At 40.9% G+C, this 15603-nt stretch overlaps 1 protein-coding gene across 1 annotated transcript; it reads right to left on the bottom strand.

Moving 5' to 3' along the window:
- Positions 1-2276: 2276 nt before the first annotated feature.
- On the bottom strand, positions 2277-5499 carry LOC134570753 (ADP-ribosylhydrolase ARH1-like). The gene is made up of 3 exons (XM_063428719.1): positions 5187-5499; positions 3972-4332; positions 2277-2780 (listed from the first exon to the last, which is right to left on the bottom strand). The coding sequence occupies exons 1-3, from the start codon at positions 5497-5499 to the stop codon at positions 2393-2395; spliced, it is 1062 nt and encodes a 353-aa protein (XP_063284789.1). The 3' UTR covers positions 2277-2392.
- Between the last annotated feature and the right edge of the window lie 10104 nt (positions 5500-15603).

Below are 15603 nucleotides of genomic sequence, written 5' to 3'. Positions count from 1 at the left end.
CATGCAGTGCCCCAAATTTGAAGTAGGAGGACCGACCAAGTATCTTTTTCCATCTCCCGGTTCCTAAAATCGATGCCATATACACGTCTCCTGATAGAGCGCCAGCTCGTTAATCTCTTGGGCGCCAGCTCATTATTCTCTTTTTCATTTCACTAGGGACACTTTACTGCACTATGGGCACTTAGACCCACTGTTTGTCTTGCACACTGTTATTCCTAGCCAGCATCTGTGATGAGAAATCAGGCAGTCATCTAAACGTTTAGATTGAGCTTTAGCTTAGAACACCCTTGAAGGTGTTTAAGGAGATAAGGGCTAGTTTAGAGGATTCTTCTTAGACCTCTCTGAGTCTTTATAGCCCTTCTACCTATCCAGCATTTCTGGAAACTAGCTAAGAGAAAGGGTGGCTGTGTGTCTGTGATACATTTAACTTTATATCACCTTATTGACACTTTATCACTCCGGTCTCCATACTCTCTGCCTATACCCATCTATTTAGAGGGAATTTCCTTGCCCCTGCCAATATTATATAATAGGTAATAGTATTACCATTATTACACAATTAGGTCACTGAGGACAGGTGTCAATCCATATCTGCCAAGTGACCCTATGTAGGGGGAACAGTCTCTATTCTGCTCTGTGTCAGTGTGTATCATGGTCTCTGAGGACAGGTGTCAATCTATATCTGCCAAGTGACCCTATGTAGGGTGAACAGTCTCTATTCTGCTCTTTGTCAGCGTGTAGCATGGTCTCTGAGGACAGGTGTCAATCCATACCTACCAAGTGACCCTATGTAGGGCGAACAGTCCCTATTCTGCTCTGTGTCAGTGTGTATCAGGGTCTCTGAGGACAGGTGTCAATCCATATGTCAAGGTGTCAATATATCATATGTCAGGTGTCAATCCATATCCATTGTGATTTAGGAATGTTAGGTGATTTATGCCCTTTATGGATTAAAACCAGACTCTGCATCAACTGTGTAATTTTCCATGGGAGGTTTGCCATGGATCCCCCTCCGGCATGCCACAGTCCAAGTGTTAGTCCCCTTGAAACAACTTTTCCATCACTTTTGTGGCCAGAAAGAGTCCCTGTGGGTTTTAAAATTCGCCTGCCCATTGAAGTCAATGGCGGTTCGCCAGTTCGCGAACGTTTTCGGAAGTTCCTGTTCGCCGTTCGTGAACCGAAAATTTTGTGTTCGCGACATCACTACTCTCCAATAATTGATTACAGTTTTGCAATATTTTGCTTACAAATAAATTGGCTCCTTGTAGGGATTTTTTCACATGGAGCAAGATTGATTGCTACAGGATACATTATCCCCATGAAATCGATATTTTCTTTTGTATATACTTATATATCTATATATCTATGAATTTAAATTATATATCTATATATATCTATGAATTTAAATGAATTATTAAAAAAGCATTACAATTATTGAGTGCAGTATCATTTGGTGATTTATACATGCTGTAGATGTAAGAAATTTTAATAGACATCAGCTGGGACATTTGGTCATGAATGCACAAATATCCAGTGTCAGGTACCAAATTAATTAGCAAGCCTTTTCGGTCCATGATATATTCAAACCTGGTAGAGTATATTGAAGACACCTAAAGGTTCAATTATACTATCTCGAAACCATTTGATGACCTGCTATACATAAATGTTAAGGCACAGGAACACTAGGTACTAATGGGCACTATTTTCATCCAATTATTTAGAATTTCTTTGCACTTTAGGTTCACAAAATGTAACTTGGTCATCATTGTGTATAGACAGAATAACGCTACAACAAATACCTCAGGCTCTCGATTGCCTTATATGTTCTTTCATATTAACATGATAGCAGTGAACTGTGTCGGCTACTGGGATGCTCTATATTCATTGGTTATTTGCAGATATCTTGGGTAACATTCTCTTAGTGCATTATATGCCATCTTAGTATCATTTGTATCTTATTTACTTGAAAAAAAGATTGAATAATATATACATATAGAAACAAATTCCATTTCATTGATCAATATCAACAATGTATTCTAGTCATAACAAGAAGAGATTGGTAGGAGTATAGATTGATATCATTAAGGAGTGGAGAGTTAATAATCTAAAACACAGTTAGTACACTAGGTCACTGGATGTTTCCTCAACAAGAAACGTATCATGTATTTTGCATGTTACAAAACACAACAAAAAATGTTCTTGTTTAGTTACATTATGAAAGCTCAATGAAATTATACTAGGCTGGCAAAATTTTACTTCTCTACAATTTACCACACTATTGAGAACAAGCAGAGGCTAGCACATTATGACTTGATAATAGATGTCCTTGAAATTTGTCTGATAGCATTCCTTAAGGAATGTAGCATCAAACCTGAGGTTATTAAGCTTTGGTCTATACTAGTTGGTACAAATCTCTTCCAAGCCTCTCCAGTCTCTCCCTGTATTCCAACATTTTATAGTTGACAGGGCTGACACCCTTGAATCCATACATGGCTCCCCACCAGGCTCCTGCAATGGCAGCGGTTGAATCACTATCACCACCATGGAAGAAAGCCCTGTGGGTGAATTCTGTCCAGTTCTCTCCAGCTCCAAGTATGGCGTCATATGCAATCATAGGGGCATCATGCCCACTGGCTCCACCCCAGCCGCTATAACTGATGTCTTTGTAAAATTTATCTCGTTCCTTCACGTCATACTTCTCTGGGAACGTTGGCGGAGACTTTCCGTCTAAAATACCCCTTTTTTTAAGGTAAGCTTTCCACTGGTTTTCAAAGTAAGGCCTAAAAAGAATAAAACTAAATAAATCATTGAATAAATTCCAAGAAACAGAAAACTTTAATCTTTCATCAGGTATAAACAAACACAAATATAGAAATTTGACAGCTTATAACTTATCTAATATATTGTAATATTCATACTGTGATTGCAAGAGAGAGTATTTGGAGCAGTTACTGATGAAAAAATCATGACCAGGATTTATGTAATCGAAAGGCATACGGGTCCAGGTATAATGCTGTTTTCCAAATGTGAAGGCCAATTTGTATTGGTCTTCCTCATGGACTGGAACAGTCCAATATCCCTACACACAGTGAATGGCAGTGAATATTTTGGATCCTTGCATTTGTGTGAATTTGCGCACAAATACATATGGGATTATAGGAAAAGAAAGACAATAATGGTAAAGCACATTTTAAAATGAACCTGTCACTCCAGGTTAAACGTTAGCTATAACAGTTCCCAAGGCAGTAATCATAGCATCAATCATAAAGATAAATTATTTATTAGCTTTGGTAGTTTTTACAGAGCTACTTACCTGCCTCCTCTTGCTCATGCGCTGCCATTCCTGAAGGTTCCATGGGTGGTACTCCGCCTACACCCGCCTTCTCTATAGCAATTGGCCCTAACTTTTTCCCCATATAGGGAAATCCTCACTGATAATGCCAACCTGCTGATTTTATTGCCAGCACTTCTGCATCAGAACAATGTATACTCTTCATGCCAGTGAGAGAAATGCTTCCTGGGGTAGTAATACATTAACAGGGAGCAGAGAACCTACCAGGGGAGGGTACTATTGCTTTTCCCTATAATTCAATCCTCAGCTTAGAACCTCTGTACAGACAGAATACAGTTCAAATCCTGAACATTGATTGACAGGTAAGTGGGGGGGGGGGGCATATTTTGTTGATAGCATTTCTGCTAACGGACCAAATATGTGTCACTTAATGCTTTTTTAATGGAAGCCCCAAAGTGTTATTTTTAAAGTGGAATTCCAGAGCCCCAATAGGAGGGCATTCACCATAGAAACAATGGAATGTTTCTGCTGATTGCGACACTTCTAGAATGTTACCCTAGACTTCCCCATTTATTAGAAAAATACATTGTTTTGTGCAAAGGTGCTAGCAGAATGGACTTTGTGTAGAAGAAGCAAAGATATATGATCTATATCTGTACCAATAATCTAAAAAACTCACCAACTCTCCAGATTTGCTTCCACATCATGATCTGACTCAACCACAAAGGCATTGGCTTTGGGTAAGAGATCCAGCAGGCCTCTGCCCCACTCATGTGGAGGTTTTTGATTTATAGCATACGAGGTAAACAGGGCAGCAGCAAGTGATCCCAGATACCCAGTTGGATGGTGGTGAGTCATTTTGCCACTGTCTATGCTGACCCTGATTAGGTCCGGCAGCTGATCTGGTCGTGGGAACCTAAGCCCTATGCACATGGCTCGCATTGAAGCCCCACAGCCTCCGCCATATGATTGAAAGGGAAGTTTCCAGCCATTTGGCAGCTCAGGTTTGAGATAAAATGTACTGGATATGCAACAGTCACCTATGTACAAATAAAACATGGTGATAAAGTGATTATATATATTAAATTTACAGCTAAACTTTTTAAAATTATTTCTAAAAATAGCATGGCGTAGGTCAGAAACATTCACATTTCAAGACAAAGTCTACTGAGTAGCATGTGTTACATGTTCATTATTAGAACTCTACATTCACCCTTCAGTCATGTATTTTATTTGATTTCACAAGCTATATTCATTGGAAAAGGAGTAGTAGTCAAAGGCGTACTAGATAGACGTACTAGATAAACAGTAAATTAAATGATTACAGGAGCAAGAGTAAAACAGAGGCCCAGAAAATTGCCGAGGCACAGATGAAGAGCCAAATGAACCTTATTCCCAATTTAAGAAGTATTAAGCCAGATTAAATCACATCAATAACTAAGGAAGATGTCACTTGATTTGATTCAAAACACACAAAAATATAAAATTATACACATTATTTTGGAAATACTTAAAATACATTGTGGACAATGTAACAGAAGCAGGGTATTCAAACGTACATATGCAATGCCACTAATACTGATACAGCTCACTGAGTGATATGCCTAGATCTGTTCTTCATACATTACATGGCAAGATGTTCGGGATTACATGTTTCAGGAAGATGTTCGGGATTACATATCGTCATTCTAAAGCTTCAATCAAAGAAAATGGGGTGTGAGGCAACGTGGGCATTTGAGACTGACCCATGCTGATTCACAATCTACCAACCAATCAGCCCTACTCAAAGAAAGCTGTTCTAGGAGCTCTAAATATTAAAGTTTAGCTTTTATTAAACATCGGCATGAAGACTGTGCCCACAATAACAATAATACAGGTATGAAAATAATGTTACCTGGTGCTCTACCATCCATGTCTTCCATGCATTCTTTGTATTTCTTTGCCAACAGAGGATACAGCTTAGTAGGTTCTATGTGACTACCAGCTTCCACCAGTGCTTCTGCAGTGGCAATGTGCATCACTGTATCATCACTCACTCTCCTACTTCCCACATCAAGGTTCTCAATGCCACCCAGCTTGGCCAGCTCATTGTGGATCTTCTGTCCATCTCTGCAGAATTCCCACTTGTGGTTATTATATCCAAGGGCATCGCCGGCTGCACTAATGACCATTGTTGCCACATAGTTTTCCACCAAACCTGAACACATCCCGATCTGAAAGAAGTAGTTATAGCAGAAACCTGTAAACAACTAAAAGAGGAAAAAAATCAATGCACGTTCCACATACAACACTAGTGGATACCAAAGAATGTCTGGGTATATACGGTATATGTATATCTAATATGTTTAATTTCCTGTGCTAACCAATTTCCTGTTTGCGGCAAGGCTTTTGTACACAGGCATTTGCAAATCTATAGCCATAGATTTTTCTTCCCTATTTACTGAAGAAAAATACATTTTTAGAATTTCTGCCTTGTCCTGATCCTCCTTGCTTATCTCACCCATCTCACTTACCAATGGATCAAAATTTTCACTCTTCACCTTTTTTGCAGTAACGTACTTAAAAAAACCTTTTTGGGTTGATCTTGTTCTCTTTGGCTATGAGCTTTTCATATTCAGGTTTAGTCCATCTAATCACTCTTTTGCGATACCTATTGGCATGCTTATATTTGTTATAGGATACAATATTTCGATTGCCCTTTTCTTATCTTTTTTTTTTTTTTGTCAATCTTTCTTTTATTAAAGGCATACAAGATGGAGACATCAGGTGAAATGTACGAGTGATTTACAGTATAGGGTTGATACATCAATCAGCAAAATTAAGTTACATTTCCAGAATTGCGATGCCTCATTTTGTAAAAAATGTTGTAGTTAAACTTTAGTTTGAAAATACAAGCTATGGATCATAAAATCCGGTTGGTAACATGCTAAATTATTAACACAGCAAAAAGTAACGTGTTAGCTAGTTGCGACTAGGGATTCATCTTATCTTCTATTGAGTATGCAGTCATAGATACTTGCTTAATTTTACATAGATTAAACATATAGGCTTAACTCGCTGTTATACCATTCCCTGGTACCAGCTATTCACAAGCGTGTGCCCATTTCACAGTGCACTTAAGCTAATTATAATGGCAGGCTAAGAACAAGCATTATACACACAAAAAAGATTCATGCTAGGTCATGCTGTAGCTGGTTATGTATCGGGCTATGGCATATGGAAACTAGGTCGAATCAAACTACAATTTACATGGTATTAGTGGCGAATGCCGATCAATTATACATTTGTTTCCAGTATTGCGTAGACATTATACCTCCAAAGCATGTCTATCTAGTAAATTCTGGCAGCTGCCACCCAGCCTGTTATGCATTTACATAGTGAGTGTATCGTAATAATAGTAAGAGTAGTTTGACTTCAGTACAATAACAGGCGTAAATATAACAGGTGTGTGAGAGTTGTGGTCAGTCACTTGTAGTTTATGTTGTGGGGATGTGCCTCTCTATCGTGCCATGTACCGGCCAGCTTGTGCCAGATATTGCCCTGTAAGCTGTGCCCTTAGTACGTGCAGTAGTTTTCGTTAGATGTTGGTGTCAACCATCAGGTTAGACTGAGGGCTTGTCTTTGCTCCTCCAGTTATGTGTGCTGTGGTATGTAGGAGTGAGGGTTTGTGGCACATATTAGCTAAGTACAATTTGAAACATTAAGCATTAAGCAGATAGTAATCATTGAGCAAGTTAACCCTCTCCCCACCCTCTCTTTAAGATCAGACGCTGTACAGTGCTTGTACTATTGAGCAAGAAAGGGTGGGGTGAGCTACCGGAGTACAGTGGGCACTTAACATTTAACCAGCTATGTGCTGCTTCGGTCCTAGTCGGACGCTCGAAAGGCTCAGTCTGTTAATGGTGGGGCCTAAGGTAACCCAAGGTAAAGGGTGCATGAAAAGAAGCCCTGTATTGGGTTTTACTTGCTCGGCTTTGCAGCCTGACTGCACAGCGTCCATTGGTGACTGTGTGAAGGTAGGCTGCCTGCGTTCCGCCGGGTCATCCTATACCTCTGAGTGGGAGCTGTAGCTGTGTCGGGTAGGCCCAGATGGTGGCGGGCAGCCAGGGATAAGCCGGGTCCACCCCCCTGCTCCATGTTTGTGGTAAGGCCAGTATTGTTTCTCCACGGGCTCGGGGTCTTTTAAAGGCCGGGCCCTTCCCCATTGGGGTAGGTCTGGGGGCTGTGGTGGTGTTCCGCCGCCTGCGGCGTATGGGCCTCCGCCTGCATGGGGGATACGTCAGGGCTTAGCCCCTTAGGGCCTTCAGCCCGGATGGGCTCGTTTGTTGAGAGGTTGTCAGCTTTGTCAGGTTTATGCCCGAGGGTCCACCGGGCCTTCTCCGGCTGTCGCCCTCATGTGTCTGCTTTGCGCCCCGGTTCGCCTGTGCCCGTATCTGTGCGGCAGCGTGTCGAGCTTCCACCCTCACCCAGAAGTTCTCAAGCAGCTTTTGCAGGCGAGTGTTTAAGGATTCATCTGGGCTAAGCCGGTACTCTGGCAGTGCATGGTCTTCGTTAGGCTGAGCATCCGCCATTTTAGTGCTGCTTGCGGCCTGCTGGTTTGGCACGTAGTTTGGGTTATCGTCTTCATTTACAGGCTGTGTGAGTGTACAGGATTTGTTGATTGGGACTGCGGTCGCTGCATGCTTTAGTGTGCAGGGAGAGCGGCCGCCTCTCCCTTGCTCTGTGAGATGTAGGCCTTGATCCTCTATTCCGGGTTCCCTGCGAGCGATCAGGTCGTGTAAGGTATCCCCCGGTTCCTCAACCTCTGTGGCACAGGGTGAGGTAGGCTGGGGTTCAATATTAGACGGGTTCCCCTCGTTTTTTGCTTGTATTTGGGTTCAGGATCGGGAGCCCACTGACATCGTGTCTGTTCTGCTCCCCGGTCAGGCTCCGCCCCCCCCTTTTCTTATCTTTTATGATTTGACCAACCCTTGTACTAAGACACATTGTTTTCTAATTTGCTTCTTTTATATTTGTTTCGCAATGGTATGGATTGAAAAATGTACTTTTGTTTAAAGACTATTTATTCTCTGTGCTTTTGCCAGTGAATATTTTCTGCCAGTCAATTAGTTATCAAGATGCCGTTCACCTACTGAAATTAACCTTTTTAAAATTAAGTATTTTTGTACAGCCTATATAAATTAGTTTTTTTTTAGTTAATCTCAAATTATACCATATTATGGTTGCTATTTTCCAAGTGCTCCCTAAATTGAATGTTTGAAAATAAGTCAAAATTTTTAGTTACGTTTAATGGTTTGAAGTGAATGGACTCGGTATGCAGAGAAAGGGCAAAGCAAAGTCACTTAAAGGAAAGTCTCTGAAATATAAGTCACAGCAGGCAGGATAATCCAGTGACAAGGCCATTCAACACAGGTCCAGGACCAGGAAGCATATTGAAAGTATTTAGCAGGATAATCCAAGCAGGACTAGGCAGCAAACAGAAAGTCCTTAGCAGGATATTGCAAGACAGGATCAGACAGGCATGGGTTAAGTCAGGAATCCAAGGCAGGATCAGGCAGGCAAGGGTTAAGTCAGGAATCCTAGGCAGGATCAAGCAAGCAAGGGTTAAGTCAGGAATCCAAGGCCGGATCAAGTAGGCAAGGGTTAAGTCAGGAATCCAAGGCAGGATCAGGCAGGCAAGGGTTAAGTCAGGAATCCAAGGCCGGATCAAGCAGGCAAGGGTTAAGTCAGGAATCCAAGGCAGGATCAGGTAGGCAAGGGTTAAGTCAGGAATCTAAGGCAGAGGGGGTTTGCAACCACTTGGGAGCTCACAAGACATCTGTAAAGAACCTGGCCTGTGTTGAAATAGGGAATAGAAAAGGGAAGCCCTCCCATGAGGAGGAATCTAGTAGAATATTTAAGTAGATGGCTCCCCTCAGAAAATAGGCATCCACACCCCCTTTGTGGGCGGAACACTAGGCCAGCTCATGTTGCTGCCCCCAACACTGCTCCCATATGCACTGAGTTGGATCTCCCAGGGTTCTGACACCCTGATAGTAACCTGGAGCAGCATGGGGAAGAGCACACATGGATTCATACAGAATGCCTACTGGTGGTGAGGCAGGCTGGAGGACTGACATGGTGTGCCCCCCATCCCCTGCACGTCGCAACCCACGTAGAGCAGCTTCAGGGGCCCACAGGTGAGGATCAAGCGCAACACACCTTACACTTGAGGAGCACTGTGGAGGACCAGCAAAACTTGCCGGTTTTGCTGGTCCTCCATGGCTGCTAAGTATAGAGAATAGGTTAACGAATTAATTGCTTAGTTAATAGTTAAACTATTTTCTATACTTAGCAGTCTGCTCCTAATTAATCTCAGTAATTCTAGTTAAGAAATTGGATATTTACTTTAGCCTTTAGTCAAAATATTGACATTAGGGTAATCTGGCCAAACCAAATGGACCCATAGTAAGCTGTTACTTTTTATTCAATCTTTCTGTGACAGAAATCTATACTTTGGATATATACTTTATACTTACCCTTTATCTACTGGGTACATTATTTTACTGTTTGCATTGCTTAACCCCTTAAGGACAGAGCTTCAGAAGCTTATCTTTCACTTAATGACAACGGCATTTTTTGCATTTTTTGCTGTTTGCATTCAACTGCAATTTGCATTTGACTAATTTATTGCACCGATGCATATTATATACCGTTTTTTAAAGGACAGAAAGGGCTTTAATTTGATGTAACATATATATACATAAATGCTTATTTATTATAAAAAAAAATACAGAAAAATGCAAAAAAAAGGAAAATTTTGAGTTTTTTTTTTACAGTTTTTGCAATAATAATGTGTGCACAATTAGTGCAGGTTAAGAAAAGTAATTAAAAATAAATTCATTTAGTTGTTCTGATTTACAGAATATATAATGTGTCTGGGATTTTACGTTTTGTTTGGTAGTTACAGGTCACAAAGCACAAAGAGTAAAATAAACTTTTAATGTGGAGCGATTTTAGAATTTGGTATGTTTGTCTTGTAAGCTTAATAGTCATAAAAGAAAACAAAATTGCCACACAAAAGTCTATATTTATATAAAGTAGACACCACAGGCTATTTACCTAAGGTTGTTTTGACACTTTCTACGTAGCCATTTCACCGCCAACCTCTGCTAAATATTGGAGTAAAATTGTGTTTTGGGGGGGTTTTGGCACACAAACTTATAACAAAGAACTTCTCATGTGTATTTTGTAAAGTTGGTGTGTGCTATTCCTGTACAAAGTTTTATTTTGTATTCAGTTACATCTGCTGAGTAAAATGACACCCCATTGTATGTCTTTGGCACTATTTTGTGAAGCTACAGTGCCATATAGGAGACCTGCCCTTTTCAGTAGTCACAGTTGAATTTTGAGAGACGGATTTAATGAGCCTATGCTTCCATTTGGGGTATTATAGTAGTTTTTCTGTTAAAAAAAAAAACCACAAAGGCCTACCATTTGTAAAAGTAGACACTCCAGGGTATCTCATAAGGTGCATATTGTGCCTTAACATGCCCCCATTATTTCACCAATATATGCCAAAGTATGTGGTAAAAAAAAAGGTTGTGCATTTTTTGCATACGGATTGCATTTTTGCTGGGCATTTTGTATATTTCATATGTGCCACTAAGTTCAATCCCCCCAAATTATGCTCAGCTAAGTCTTCTGAGTAAAAGGACACCCCCATTGTATGTCTTTGGCACTATTTTGTGAAGCTACAGTGCCATACAGGAGACCTGTCCTTTTCAGTATTCACAGTAGAGTTTTGAGAGACGGATTTAATGAGCCTATGCTTCCATTTGGGGTATTATAACAGTTTGACTGTTCAAAAAAAAAACAAAAAAACACAAAGGCCTACCATTTGTAAAAGTAGACACTCCAGGGTATCTCATAAGATGCATATTGTGCCTTAGCATGCCCCCATTTTTCCACCAATATATGCCAAAGTATGTGGTAAATTATTTTGGGCATTTTTTTTAAAATCCGGATTGCATTTTTTTTTTAAATTCTTTATTTTTGTTGTGCATGGTATAACAACAGGCTTGTTTAGCCACAATAGCATTCACAAGCAGTAATGTAACGAACAGTTAAAACATAAAGTGGCATATGAGTATACAGCACATTTTTAGTTTTGTAAGAGAAATAACAAAAGAAACAAGCTATTCCGATAGCGATGCCTATCTGGGTAGGCTGTTAAATGAGAAATGTTAAACAATGCATTAGCTTAGGTACGCATTATGTAGTTACATTGCGAGGTTGTAGCAGAGGTTAGCCTAAGGTAACAGTATTATGCGTGCTAACAAAAGTAGAATAGATGAGATTTTGAACTATGTCTGTAAACGATAATTCAACAAATGCTAGGTTCTAGATACTTTAACTGACAGCCTAGGGTTGAGTAGTCACAGCGAGATTCCTGTAGAAGTATGCCTGTTATGGTATAGTATATAAGTGAAAGAAGAAGGGCGTATACCGCGCCTATTAGTTTAAATTAAAATATACAGAAAATACATACATATGTTCTTGGGTTTTCCAATAAATTGTGACCTCAAGAAAATTAAGACAACAAATAATAGTGCAATACAGCAAATTTTATCTTAAAAATAAGTGATTAGTAACTATGTACAGTCCACTCACATGGAGATGAGCTATAACAGAGCTCTACTGTGAAGCGCTTGGACGGTACAATCCCCGTCTTTGGATTGGTAGTAGTTGCCACAGATGTTCTCAATATGCCATGTGCGTAGTTGGTATAGAAAACAGAAAGATAGCAGCAATATGGTGAAGTAAGTACCAATGGTATAATAGATAGTAAAAGGTATTGTACTTACACTTTCCAGAGCATGTGACCTGCTCTGGTGTAAACAGCTTGGGTGGTATAATCCCCACCAAGGATATACAGGATACCAGGAAATGAAGATAGTAAGTCTAAAAAGTAACTTAAAAGTATACTTTAATATATATAAACAAAACAATGGTTAATAAAATGTAAATATAAAATATAGGACTATATTTTATATTTACATTTTATTAACCATTGTTTTGTTTATATATATTAAAGTATACTTTTAAGTTACTTTTTAGACTTACTATCTTCATTTCCTGGTATCCTGTATATCCTTGGTGGGGATTATACCACTCAAGCTGTTTACACCAGAGCAGGTCACATGCTCTGGAAAGTGTAAGTACAATACCTTTTATTATCTATTATACCATTGGTACTTACTTCACCATATTGCTGCTATCTTTCTGTTTTCTATACCAACTACGCACATGGCATATTGAGAACATCTGTGGCAACTACTACCAATCCAAAGACGGGGATTGTACCGTCCAAGCTCTTTACAGTAGAGCTCTGTTATAGCTCATCTCCATGTGAGTGGACTGTACATAGTTACTAATCACTTATTTTTAAGATAAAATTTGCTGTATTGCACTATTATTTTTTGTCTTAATTTTCTTGAGGTCACAATTTATTGGAAAATCCAAGAACATATGTATGTATTTTCTGTATATTTTAATTTAAACTAATAGGCGCGGTATACGCCCTTCTTCTTTCTATTATTCACTCACAAGGTTGGGGAATCCTTGTTTTGTATACTGCTGCCTGATCACTATAGCGAGCGCCTACTATCTCTCTTTTTATAGTATATAAGTGTTAGCTTATTAAAGTTAACGAAAAAGACACTGAACATGTGTAGACAGAACGATTGTTTTTTAGGTAACGTGTGGTCGTAGTTTAGCTTAGCTGATGTAATGTAATAATTCCCTGTCTGAACGGTGTAGTGCTTATTTTTTAAACAATTGGTGTGGTCACAGATTTGTCTACAATCTTGCCTGACTGGACTCAGGCATGTATGATTGTGTACCTCCAATAATTACTAGACATAGTGACATGTACTTGCTAAGTTCTCTGCACTATCTAGGCTCAAGAAGATATTCACAGGGAGCAGAATATATCTTGTTAAACCAAGAAGCAAAGTCATCGCTTATGGTAGTTTAAGTTACAATATTTAGTCCACGTTGGGTAAGCATAGATTGTGAGTTGTTAAGTTAAACTAATACACTTGTGAGGCCACCACAGCAGGGCAGGCGGGAAATAAATAACACTGTTTTTAACTCACTGTTTAGTAGCTCACAGCATGCCCTAGTGTTGTCTAGTGTTCATAATGTGGGCTAACATGCATGTAGCTGGGATGCCTCTGACGTAATATTAATTAAGACTAAACTATTATGCATTACGTGTGGAGTGAAGAAGACTCAGCTAATCTTAAGTGGGATCGATAACATAACAGTTTTTTAACTTTTTTAACTTGCTATCATTTTTGCTTTCGTGTCGCTGGGTAGTTTGTAGCCTCGGTTAGAGTCCCTGTCCAAAGACAGATTATGGCTGACATCCAGCTCCCGCAGTTTAAGCAGTTATCCGATTCCCCGGCTGGGCTTCCACCTTCCGTGTGTGCAATGTCCACGATTTTCCCGCCTGGGTGAGAGTCGGTCAGTCTGTAAACGGCTGGGGCCCTTGAACAGTCCATTTAGACCCTCAGGGTGGCTTGGCTGTGTTCTCCGAGCTGTAAGGTGCCCCGAGGTCTCCTCGGCTCCGTTGGGAGTATCATAGGGGGGCCTGCGCTTGGGTTGCAGTCGCTTGATGGCTTTGGCCGGTTCCTTGAAGCGCAAACCTCCCGTGGGACATTGTCACGTTCTTGGAGGGCCGCGGTGAGCAGCGGACGGCACTGAGTGGGTTGTAGCCTTCTGGCTGTCTCTCTGCTTCTCTTGCTTCCGAGGTGTAGGGGCTTGTCGGGTTTTTGGTAGTTCACCCTTTCTGCGTTTCCCGCCATCGGGAGGTGAGTGCTGCTTCTTGTCGGTCACCCCCTCAGCGTGTGGCCTTCTGCTCCACAGTTTCTGCCAGAGCTCTGCAAATAATGCGTCCAGCCGCTGTTCATAATTGTCCAGCAGGCCTCGCGTTGTCCGCGTGGCGGTTGCCATTTTGACCCTGACTGTGTTGTGGTGTATTGTGCTTGAGTCAAGTGCGTTTCGCTGGTGTTAGTCGCTTGGTTGTGCCGGGATATCCTTCACCGGCTAGTGGGGGTAAACGGGGTCCTGGGTGTGGCAGTGTTTTCCTGCAGAGCCGCTGGCGTGGAGGTCGGCTGCCTCTCCCGTTCCTGTACTCGCTGGTAGGCCGCAACCCTATCTCCGCTTCAGATTGCTTCTCGGGGTACGTTGTACCGGCTAAAGGAGCCCCGGGGTCACACTGCTGTTGTGTCGCGTTAGTTTTAGCAATTCAGGCGTGATCTGTTATGGGTGAGTCGCTTATTTACCGGTGCTTGTCTGGAGCTCTGGTTAGGTGCGACCAGTCTGCTCGGCGGTTAGGCCCCGCCCCCGGATTGCATTTTTGCTGGGCATTTTGTATATTTCATATGTGCCACTAAGTTCAAAACCCCCAAATTATGCTCAGCTAAGTCTTCTGAGTAAAAAGACACCCCAATGAATGTCTTTGGCACTATTTTGTGAAGCTACAGTGCCATATAGGAGACCAAGCCACATCAGTTTTTAACGCGTTTTTGAATTTTGACGCTGGGCCTATGTACAATTTCCAAGCATCTTTGCAGGTTTTAAATTCAAACTACCCCACAAAGGCCTACCATTTCTTAAAGTAGACACCCCAGGGTATTTAAAAAGGCATATTTTAAACCTTAGCGTGGGATAATCTTTCCGTTAGCTTGTACCAGGTGTAGTGGTAATAAGCGTTTTTTCTGCCTTTTTGACACACAAAGTGAGTTTGCACAGTATATTTTGCAAACCATATGTGTACTACCACTGTATAATACTTAATATGTTGCTCAGCTATGTCTGCTGAGTACAAAGATTCGAACACCCGTTCGAATGGGACTTTGTCATCTTTTCAGGGGAAATAGACTGCCACTCGACTAACGACCACTGCAGGAGTTTAACCCCGTTCTACTTCGACGCTTCGACAGAAGTCGAAGTGCGTTCGACTATTCGAACGCCGCCTTCGGACGGGACTTTGTCAATTTTCAGGGCCGAAATAGACCGACCACACAGCCTGAATCTGTGGAACTGTTTTGGGCATGCAAAGAGACTTTTCCAATATCTCTGGAACCCCTGAACCGATTTGTACGAATTTTTGATATGTTTGTCCCCAAGTTGTGTGGTTCATAAAAATATAAGTTTTATTCATGTGTGATACAAAACCATAAAGTTATAAAATTGTATAAATATTTATCAGTTTTAGCTTGGAGATAATTGAGTAGATACAGTAAGAAACTCAATTATCTCCC

Source organism: Pelobates fuscus, chromosome 8, assembly GCF_036172605.1.
Source record: "Pelobates fuscus isolate aPelFus1 chromosome 8, aPelFus1.pri, whole genome shotgun sequence".
Taxonomy (NCBI): Eukaryota; Metazoa; Chordata; class Amphibia; order Anura; family Pelobatidae; genus Pelobates; species Pelobates fuscus.
Note: the sequence above shows the minus strand (reverse complement) of the source record. Positions and strands in the feature narration are given on the sequence as shown.